The sequence below is a fragment of the Elephantulus edwardii genome, unplaced genomic scaffold (assembly GCF_000299155.1).
Source record: "Elephantulus edwardii isolate Elephantulus edwardi_28Jun2011 unplaced genomic scaffold, EleEdw1.0 scaffold00447, whole genome shotgun sequence".
Taxonomy (NCBI): Eukaryota; Metazoa; Chordata; class Mammalia; order Macroscelidea; family Macroscelididae; genus Elephantulus; species Elephantulus edwardii.
In genome coordinates, this window is record NW_006400197.1 from 982769 (window position 1) to 993589 (window position 10821).

A 10821-nucleotide genomic window follows, 5' to 3' on the forward strand; every position below is an offset into this window, starting at 1 on the left:
ACAATACACCTTCTTTTCCAATGTGCATGGTACATTCTCCAGAATAGACCACATTCTAGGTCATAAGGCAAGCATCAACAAATTCAAAAACATAGAAATTATACAAAGTATCTTCTCAGATCACAATGCCACAAAATTAGAAATTAATAACAAGAGAATAAAGGAGAAAAGATCACACATTTGGAAGCTGAAATTTTATTTTTATGAAAGCTTACAGAGTCTTTGGATTTCCATTCATTCACTGTTGTACTTTTCTCCCTGCCTACCCCTCCCCACAATTTGCTATTCTTTTTGAAAAGTAAAAGAAAAACTCTTTCATTGTTATTCAATCCCTACCCTCCCCCCCATTCCACTATACTACTTTTGTTCTGGATTCCTGTCATAACAATATTATCTAATCATATATCCCTTTTAAACAGTTCTCTCCCTCATCTGTTTCTATGCAGTATACATTGTTTATCCCTTATTTCTTAATTTTGTCACTTTATTTTCTAAAGATATTTTATTTATTCTTTATTGTATTACTAAAGCTATGTTAAAAGAAGGAATGAAGAACTAAATTCAGTCTATGAGTCTAATACCTTAATAGCTATTTGAATTGAGGCCAAAATAGAGTCTTTGTTATTTAGCCAATTATTTTCTTCCATTTTCCATTTTGGATTTTAGGATGGATCTGGCTTAGATGTAACATATTGAAGAGCTCTTCAGGATTACTTCAGGTTTCCTTAGAGATGAATTTTGAGAAGCACTAGTTTGGGGCATTATGGTGCCTGCTTTTGGCTTAACTGGGAGGTGTCTTTAAGGTTGCACCTCATAAATATGTGCTGCCCAGTAAGACATTAGAAATTCCCTCAGGGGAGCCAAGAGCTAAGAAAGAGGGGGACTAAGCCAAGAACAGCTCAGGATGGACTGGCTGCTGCCTTCTTACGGAGCTCCAGGGGAAGTCACTGTCTTTTTTTGAACAGAACACTTTCCTGACAGATTGCACCAAGTGGAGATTGATCCCCTGTTATTTGCCAGGCTAATTAAGACAAGCCCAGAACTATCTGAATCCTGCATGTGGTTCCCTGAGTCCTATGTGATATATCCAACGAATACCAAGACTCCAGTTGCTCCAGCCCAGAATGGAATCTCCCCTCCAGTCAGTAACTCAAGGACAGATGAAAGAGAATTCTTCCTGGCTTCATACAACAGAAGGAAAGAGAGTGGAGAAGGCAACATTTGGATTGCAAAGTCATCAGCTGGCGCCAAAGGTGAGTTGGCATTGCTGTTCCCTTCCCTCATGCCCTCATTCTTTGCTCAAATCACATGTTAGATCTTAATGATATCTTTAGATGAATGACCTCATTCTAATCTGAAGCATCAAGGATAGAGAGCATGTAAGATGACACAGTCATCTGTCTCCCAGTAATGTATGAATGTATGTCTCCTGTCTAGATCTTTCCTCCTGAGCATCAGATCCAACATTGTTGATGTCTCTTCAAGGCATTTCAAACTGAACGTGTTCAGTGTTGACTTCTTTCCCAACCAGACTTACCCTGGCCTGCTCCTCTTTCAGTCTTTTGTTCAGTAAATGATTCTACTGTTCACCCATGACTGAACCTCAGACCCGAGAACTGATCTTTAACTGTTCTTTTCCTGCTGCAAGCCACGATCGCTATGCCTCCAGAACACATTCTATATTAGCAGGCAGTGGGATTTTCGCCATTCTCTGTGCCCACAGTGCTTCCTCTCTGGTGTCCCTTACAGTGCTTCTCCTCTCTGTCCTGTTGTTACATCATGATCATGTTTCTCACCGCTTACCAGCTGGCTTTTCAGTGCAATTAGAACACATTCCAGATTCCTGATAGTGGCCTGCAACCTCTGCTCACATGCCCGAGCTTCCTTCCTTCTGTTCCTGGCTTTGCTCTGCCTGTGGAGCCGCTGGTTGGCCTGCCTCTCTAATATCCTAACCCTGTCTATACTTGAATGCTCTCATGAGTTATTTTCTATTTCCATCAGCACGCATGCGGCCTTGTCAGAGATTACTTTCTAAGCTCAGCTCACCTCAGTGTCCATTGCTTTCTGGCCTTTTATATTGCTGTGTTTTCTCTTCTTGTATTAACCCCTCCTAGAGCTGTATTTCATGTTTGTTTGTCTGTCTCTTCTATTAACCTTTAAGCTCCACATCGACACAAATACTACTGTGTTCTCTGCATCCCACCTTCGCATGAAACCAACACCAAATGCACCAGTCATTACATGTCTACCTGATGTAGGCATCCAGTAAATGTGTGAGTAATAAATGGGATAAGGTTTATAATAATTGATTTAGGTCTAAAAAAATACAGAAAGTTCTTAATGTCACACCTTAGAATCATATAAGGAACTCTGGGAACTGGTGGTAAGAAGCTGTGCTGCAATACCAAAGGAACACAGTTGGAACACAACACCAGCTGCTCCATGGGTGGAAGATGGACAGTTTGCCCCCATGCAGTTTACCTCTGAAAACCCTGATTCAAGAGCTGATGCTAGAGCATCAGGTATGGTTAGTTCTCACTGGAAGGCATGCAACAACAGCGTACCACACGAACAGTCTCTGTGTCTTCATGAGTACTGTATAGCATACTGTTTCAAATGACTTTGAAATGATTTCTTTTCTTGCCTGAGAAACAACCTAGCCAGTGGGACTCATTTCTATCATTGGTTCAGTGGATTCTCCTTCGTGTCTACCAAACAGAAGACAGGATCAACCAGGCTACTGAAAGTAGGTGATTTGGACTCTTGTCCCAATTTAGGCACCTCATCTACTTCTTGTTCCCCTTTTGTGGTCCCTTCTCAAGTGCTGCCTCCTAGCTGGGTTCCATATTAAATGTGATATTTTTAAAAAGAAAATGTTAATGTCATTAGTTGCAGGCGAATTGGCTCCAACTCAGCACCTTTACGTATAACAGATCAAAACTTTAACCAGTCCTGCCTCACCTATAAAATATTTGACATGTTTGAGCCCCTTGCTATAGAAGTTGTCAAGCCATATCATTGAAGCTTTCCCTCATGTTCAGTGACCCTTTGTTTACCAAACATGACAAGCAGCAAGGTTTTGACTTCCCATGTTCAGAGAAGCATGAGGGAAGTTTGCATCCTTGTTTGTACAGAACATTCTGCTTGCATTTCTTCTAAGACCAACCAGTTAGTTCTCTTGCAGCCTGTGGTCAGATCACTGCCAGTGCCTTTGCTCTGGTGCATTGATTCTTCTGTTGTCTTTTTCCATTGTCCAGCTTTCTTATTCATAGGAGGCAATTGCAGAGATCAAGGTGCACTTTAGTCTTCATACTAACATCTTGCTTTTTTAGTATTTTAAAGAGGTCTTTTTAAGCCTATTTTCCCTGACGCAATCCATCATTACATTTCTAGACTGATGCTTCCTCAAGCACAACCCCCTATTCCAGAGCCCTCATACTGAAGACTTGGGTTTGCTGTAAGGATGGCCTTTACATAAGGGGGTCATGACTGCAGTGAAAGCCCTAGACTGGAGGAGGTCAGGGCACAGCAGAGATCCCGCCCGGACAGTCCCTGGATGTTCCAGAGCCCCTCAGTGTCCTCCAATGAGAGAGTGACAGCCAGTGCAGGGAAGGACAAAAGAGAAATAAAATGCAAAGATAGTTAGCATTAAAAATTGAGATCAGTGGACTGGAGTCATTTTGTTTGAGGACTGCAAAGTGGAACTAATAGGATGAATGAATGGGATGACTTGTTAATGGATGCTTAGAATTTACTACATGCTTCCTAGTTTGCTCTGCCTTCAAGATCTATCTGGAATCTCCATGTGGTTGCACTGCCAAGCTGTAGCCAGCTCTGGCTGAGAAGTTGAGCTGCTGCCTCCAGGCTAGTGAGTGGAACTGGAGCCCTGGAGAGCCAAAGCGTGGAGGGGCTGCTTGCAAAGGTGGAGCAGGAGAGGCAGAAAAGCTTCATGCATCACAGAGCGTGTAGAACTGGAGCTGGGAGTTTGGTCTCAGCAACTTGCTGGCTTCCTACCAAATCCCCAACGGGTTGGTGCACAGGACACGCACTGGAGACTGAGCTACAGAAGACCATGTGAGACAACATAGCAGCTGCCCGTTGAGCAGCTGTGGCATCTGTCCGCAGAGCGCTTGGAGGAACCTGCCACAGGAGAACCTGGTGCCCCGGCTGCGGCCACTTACACGCTGGCAGCAGTTCGCACACCTCAAAGGCATCGGACCCGAGAAGGCGACCAGTCTGGTGTGGGACGAGGTGAGCTGTCAGTGGTGGCACCAGTGAGGTTACCAAAGTGCCTGTGATGACAGCAAAAGTGGCTGATGGAGGTGCAGGCAGTGCTGACCCCATGGAGGACCAGTTCACCAAGCAAGTTCAGGCTAAAGAGGAGTGAGTGGCCAAAAACAAGCTGAACCTGCTGCAGAAACTGGCCCAAGCTGCAGCTGCCTGGCGCAGCTGGCATTCAGCTCACACAGGGCATGAGAGCAAAGAGCTGGGCCAGGCCATGCAGGTGGCCAAGGTCTCCACCGCTTCTGTAGGACATTTCCAGGGACAGGTGCCCAAGGAAAAGGCTCCCTGGGGCTCTGGCAAGAAAAGGAAGTTTCAGCCCATTTGTGGGCATTTTGCAGCTGAGAAAAATGAGTCATTTGGAGCTGCTGCAAGTCATGAACAGCAGAAAGCCTCAACTGGATGTGTCAAGGGCTACCAATAGCAGATAAGAGAGGAGGACCAAAAGGAGAAAATAAGCCAGAGGGGCAAGAGGAAAGAGGCCAGCGAAGAGCGGGGGCAAGGGGAAGGGGTCCACTCAGCCAGAGAAGAGAGAGAAAAGGGGCCTGAGAGGCAAGGGGTTTTCCCCTTGCCAGCTGGTGTGGTTGGCAGTGGAAAGGTGGGCAGCGCCAGCGGGGCAAGGAGAGGAATTCATAGTTTCACCCTTGGGTTTTCACTGTTCATCAAGAATGCTGTGCTGCCATGAGGTTCTGTTCACCATCAGTGAGTGCAGAACCAGGAGGCAGCTGCCGTCACTGAGAGGTGGAAGGGACAAGATTGTTCTCCTCTTGAGAGTAAGAGCCGCAGTCTCCAAATTAGAGTTTTTCTCACAAGAAAGAAGAAAGATTTTTTTTGTATTTTTATTTTCTATTGGTTTGCTTACAAGGTTTGTAGACATTGTTTCACACTATCCTTCATTGTGTTTCATACAATCATCCCCATCCATTGTGTTTTTTTTTCTTTTTTCTTTTTTTTTTAATTTTTTTTATCCATTGTGTTTTGTAAAATTAATTACCACTGAACTATGGCCACGATTATCCTGCTTTTAAGAGGAAAGAATTTATTAGACAGTGGAAATGAGTCTGAAACAGCCTTGTTCTTTCTATTTAACTTTGAGTGTGGACTGAGGGAGTTTGTCATCTATCAAAGACTTAGCATTGACTAAGTACATTTTATTATCATTGCTGTTACAAGCTTGTGTATTCATCAGAGCAGGAAAACCATTACAGATGTTTTCTAAACTGGACTTTAACTATTGTATGTAAAGATTATTTAATAAAGCTGCCTCTAGTTATAAAAAAACCCCAACAAACAGGGAGGGAGAAAATTATGCAACAATGAATGAATTTTTTTGTTGTTAAAAAAGCAAACTGGGGAGATAGAGACGAAAATGTGCAGCAATGAATGAATGAAAAATCCAACTTATCTGAAAATTTTGTTAAAAACACAATTTAAAAAATATATTGAAAATCCCCAGACAAACAACAAAAAGGTATGTCTGGAATCTAGCAACGGCTGACACCATCTCTTATTTCAGCCACTTCACTTCTCACCTGAAGCATTACAGACCCTGTCTGCTCATGGCTCTGCCCTGGAGTCTGTATATAACAGGCAGGGATTCTAAAAAGGCACATGTCACATGTGTGCTCAGTGCCCAATGCCCAGCAACAGTTGATCTATGTGTTGAATGAGTGAGCAAAAGAAATAATACTTTAAAAGTTCAGCAATGAATAAGACAGTATGATTTCATGCCTTGATAGATCAACAGTTTAGTCAGGAAGAAGTCTAGTGGTACATCTATTTCTGGATAAGCTAAAAGTGGAGATAGGAACAAAGAACAAAAGAAAATTATGACCTCGAGGTACCTTAAAGATCCCAAAATCCCTTCACAATTTCTCAAGCCTTAACTAGTGAAAAAACAATTAAACACGTGGAAAAGTACTCTGATAGTTATCCAAAACTTGCAAAATAAATGTTAAAGAGTCATTTTACAATTAGGGGTTCCCATATATCTTCAATATTTTTTTAAAGAAATGCACTGAAAGGGACAGCATGCTTAGAAAGATGATAAATCAGCAAAGGAGAGGAAGATCCTCAGTAAAATAGATTGACACAGTGACCGCAGCAAAGGGCTTCAGCATTTTTTACAGTATTTTTTAAATTAATTTTAATACAAGTTTACAGAGACTTAGGGTTTCCAGTCATTCATTGTTGCACTTTTCTCCCTACCCACCCCCTCCCCCCAAATTACTCTTCTCCTTGAAAAGAAAGGAAAATTCTTTCATTGTTACAGTCCCCTCACCTCCCAAAAAATTCTTTCATTGTTATAGTCCCTCCCCTCCCAAGTCCATCCACTATGCAGCCTGCACTCTGGATTTCTGTAATGACAAGAATAACCATTCATATATCCCTTTTAAACAGATCTCTCCCTCATCTGTTTCAATGCATTAAACGTCATTCCTCCCCTTCTTTACTGTGTTCCCTCAACCCTGATGTCAGTCCCATTTTACAGCAGTGGTCCTATTGTAATATTTGTCCTTTTGTGACTAAGATATTTCACTCAGCATAATGTCCTCCAGGGTCATCCATTTTGCATAATATTTCATAAGTTCCTTGTTTTCAGTGCTGCACATTATTTCATTGTGTGAATATACCACAGCTTCTCTATCCATTCGTTTGTTGATGGGCACTTGGGTTGTTTCCAGCTCTTTGCTATTGTGAACAAAGCCATGATAAACATGGGTGTGCATGTATCTGCTTGGGTGGCAGTTATGGTCTCTTTGGGGTATATTTGAATTGCTGGGTCAAATGGTATCTCTGTTTGAAACTTTTTGAGGAAGGGCTTCAGCATTTTTAAGGAAGCTGCTTGCCTCATCTTTCTCTCACAGAGCAGCTGCCCTACCCTGCTCCACCCTCACCATCCCTGATACTCTCAGGCCCATTGATACAATCCATCTTGTTGAGTCTTCCCCTCTTTAATGGACCCTCCTCCTTTCCCAGTCCAAAGGCTTTTTCTGTGGACTGGCCCCCCCTGACAACATGCCCAAAGTATGTGAGAGGAAGTTTCTGGTGAAACATCCTTGCCTCCAAGGAGAACCCTGGTTGCACTTTCCAAGACATATTTCTTTTGGCACATTATGAGGTATTCAGTACTCCTCTCCAACACCACAACTCAAATGCTTCGATTCTTCTTTAGTCCTTATTCACTGTCCGGCCCTCAGATGCAGAGGAAGTAATGAAAATACATGGCTTTCTGCGGGTACACGTCAGTCTTTAAAGTAACATCCTAGAGTGAACATGCCAATAAAAGTTCCCTGAGGATGTTTCTCATGTCGTTTCCTTCCTGGCCTTACAGATAACTTTCCTTTTGGTTGAACTGGACCAGTTTCTGTTTTGCTTTTGCTCTGTTAGGTGAAGGCATCCTCATCTCCTCGGAGGCTACAGAGCTTCTGGATTTCATAGACAACCAGGGCCAAGTGCACGTCATCCAGAAATATCTTGAGCACCCCCTGCTTCTTGAGCCAGGTCATCGCAAGTTTGACATTCGGTAATGTATCAATGCCTGCAGCTCTTGTTTTAAATGAATCTGGAAAAGTGATATGGTTTTTTAAAAAAATATATTTTTTAAAAAGTGATAATGTGATGTTGTTGTGTACTATCAAGTTGGAAGTGATCCAAAGCTGACCCTCCAATGGATTTTCAAAGGCGGTAAATCACACAGGAGATTTCCCATTCTTCTCCCTCAGAGCAGCTGGTGTGTTGAACCATGCACCTTTGAGATTGCAGTGTAACTTCTTACTACTAGGCCACCAGAACTCCCTGTAGTGTATGGTGAGGAATATACCTGAAAACCCAAAAACCAGACTCACTGTCATTAAGCTCATTCTAGTTCATAGTGACTCTAAGGTTTCCAAGGCTGTAAATCCTCTTGGGAGGATACTACCCATCTTTCTCTCATGGAATGGCTTGTGGATTTGAACCATAGACCTATTGGATAGCAGCTCAGTGTAGATTTGAACCATAGACCTATTGGATAGCAGCTCAGTGTATTATACAGTATGCCACCGGGGCTCCTTAATAAAGTTATGGATTATGTTTAATGTTAAGAAAATTGAGTACCACTAGATAAAATTGAGCATCTGCATCTGATTTTTCTGTGTCTATTCAATATTTTTTCTAGAAAACATATATATCTATATATCTCTATCTCTATATTTATATCTATATATATCATGCCCAAAGTATGTTAGAAGAAATCTCTGTGTGTGTGTGTGTGTGTGTGTGTGTATCAGCCCTTTACATATGGGACTCTGTTACTAGCTTCATGAACAGTCAAGTTTGTTAGTCTTGGATACAACAAGTCCCTTATTTTGTCCAAGTTTATCTCAAAATAGGAAACCTTGATATGAAACTCTAGATTCTTCTCATCTTTATGATCTCTTATTCTGAGCTGTTATTCCTACATGTAGGACCTAATAATGCATTCCTTTTAAACAGTTCTTTCCTTATCTGTTCCAGTGCAGTAGTCATTGTCTATCCACTCTTGTCCTGTTCTTCTCCCAAACTCCCATGTCAGAACTGCTTTATTATAGTGATACTATGTAGCATTTGTTCTTATGTAACTAGAATATTTCACTTAGCATAATGATCTCTGAGTCCCCCATATTGTAGTGTTTTATGTAGAATTCCATTATATAAGTATACCATCTCCTTATAATACTCTCATCTTACCAGCCCAAAAGCCAAATAATAAATAAAAATTAATCCAAAACTTAAAATCTATCAGTAAAAGTATACTTCTTCTACATCCAGTATTACCCAATCCCTATACTCTAATAATCCAAGTACCTTGAAAGTCCAATTATATATTCTTTACTATGTCTTTCCACTCTCTCTTCCTTTACTTGCCTTTAAGTAAACTAACCCAGAAACACTGAAAACCAGTTAATATAATTAAGAAAATGATTTTAACTAAGTTCTATCAAACTCAGTCTAATAAAAATTACCCTATACCATATATATAATAATTCCATACATTACACTATACCATATGGTATATAATACCATAGATGGCTCTGGAAACTCTACAAACTCTCTAAATTCTATAAATGTATAGAAATTATGGTAGTTATAGAACAGATTTCTGTATAGAAATTATGGTAGTTTAGAACAGATTTCTGTATAGAAATTATGGTAGTTTAGAACAGATATCTGTATAGAAATTATGGTAGTTATAGAATAGATTTCTGTATAGAAATTATGGTGGTTATAGAACAGAGTTTAAGTCTTTTGTGCAAGACTTACTCTCAGTCATATTCGACTTCATGACACTTAACCACTGCTATATGAAACTAGTACTGTTATATCTGGAGGAACACTCTTCCACTTTGTACATCACTCTTTGTCAATGTGCAGTATGAAGTAACCTGAGTTGCTGAACCTTGTGCCATTGGGGTATCAAATACCTGAATGGTTTCCCAATGTAGACAGGGTTTTGTGGAGCTCCCAGTTTTAAAACAGGTTTGGAAACAGGAGTGGCATCCAGTTTGGGGATTTTTTTAAAATTTTTAAATTTTCTTTTCCTTTTTTTTTGGCATCCACTTTTTAAACCACATGCCTCTGGAAATTCTATCAATTTGGAGAAATTACTATAGTTATAGAAAGGCATTAAGTCTTTTGTTCATAGAGTCACTATGAGTTGTCCCCAACTCAATGGCAATCAACAACAATATATATATTTTTATATATTCTGTATCACTGAAATAATTTATGGTTTCACAGAGAATATAAGTAAACATGAGATATGCTTGTGAAAGGTGTGAGCTGTAAATAGACCATATCATTCAGACATAATTGTTCAGGTATGGGACTTTGCCAAATGATATGTTCACATGTCATCTCCTTGTGCGCCATTTTTATGAATTTAATGACCACATCACCACATTTCGTATCAGGTGTTTGGAATTTGGTTTTCTGAGCAGATGGCTTGGCAGTGACTAGAAATTGCACAGGGCTTGCCCTGTCCGGTGTATTGTTCCTTCATGAAGGACAGTTTTGTCCTTGATGCCTTCATCATGATTGTTGGCTTTGTAGATATATATCAGTCATTTCTGGTGGCCTAATGGGGTAAGGAGTTGTACTGCAAACCGAAGACAGGCAGTTCAAATCCACCAGCTGCTCCACGGTGCGTTGTTGTTGTTGTTACTGTGTACTGTTAAGTCAGATCTGACCCTCCAGCTGTTTTTTCTGAGGAAGTTAATTGAACAGGAGTAGATTGCCCATTTGAACTGCATGCCTTTAAGACTGCAGCACAGCTCTATGGTTTTCAGCCTCTAAAAACACATTGAAAGGGCAGCTAGGAGTCCATTCCAACAACAAGCCATATTAGCTCAAGCTACCTTGGAGAAGGACATCATGCTTGGGAGGGTGGAGGGACAGCGCAGGAGGGGAAGGCCCTCTATGAGGTGGAATGATTCAGTGACTGGGATAATCGGGATGGGAGTGTCAGAGACAGTGCGATTGGCACAGGACAGAGCAGAGTTTAGGGCTGTTGTACATAGG

At 41.1% G+C, this 10821-nt stretch overlaps 1 protein-coding gene and 1 pseudogene across 1 annotated transcript in view; both read left to right on the plus strand.

Moving 5' to 3' along the window:
• Window positions 1-7807, plus strand: part of LOC102853466 (tubulin--tyrosine ligase-like) — a gene marked incomplete at its 3' end in the record, with an annotated part of 19694 nt that extends 11887 nt beyond the window's left edge. The window contains exons 3-4 of the mRNA XM_006902768.1: window positions 1021-1253; window positions 7672-7807. Coding sequence (XP_006902830.1) covers window positions 1021-1253; window positions 7672-7807 — 369 coding nt within the window. The remainder of the gene's footprint in view (window positions 1-1020; window positions 1254-7671) is intronic.
• LOC102849348 lies at window positions 2454-4830 on the plus strand (annotated as a pseudogene).
• Window positions 7808-10821: the final 3014 nt, after the last annotated feature.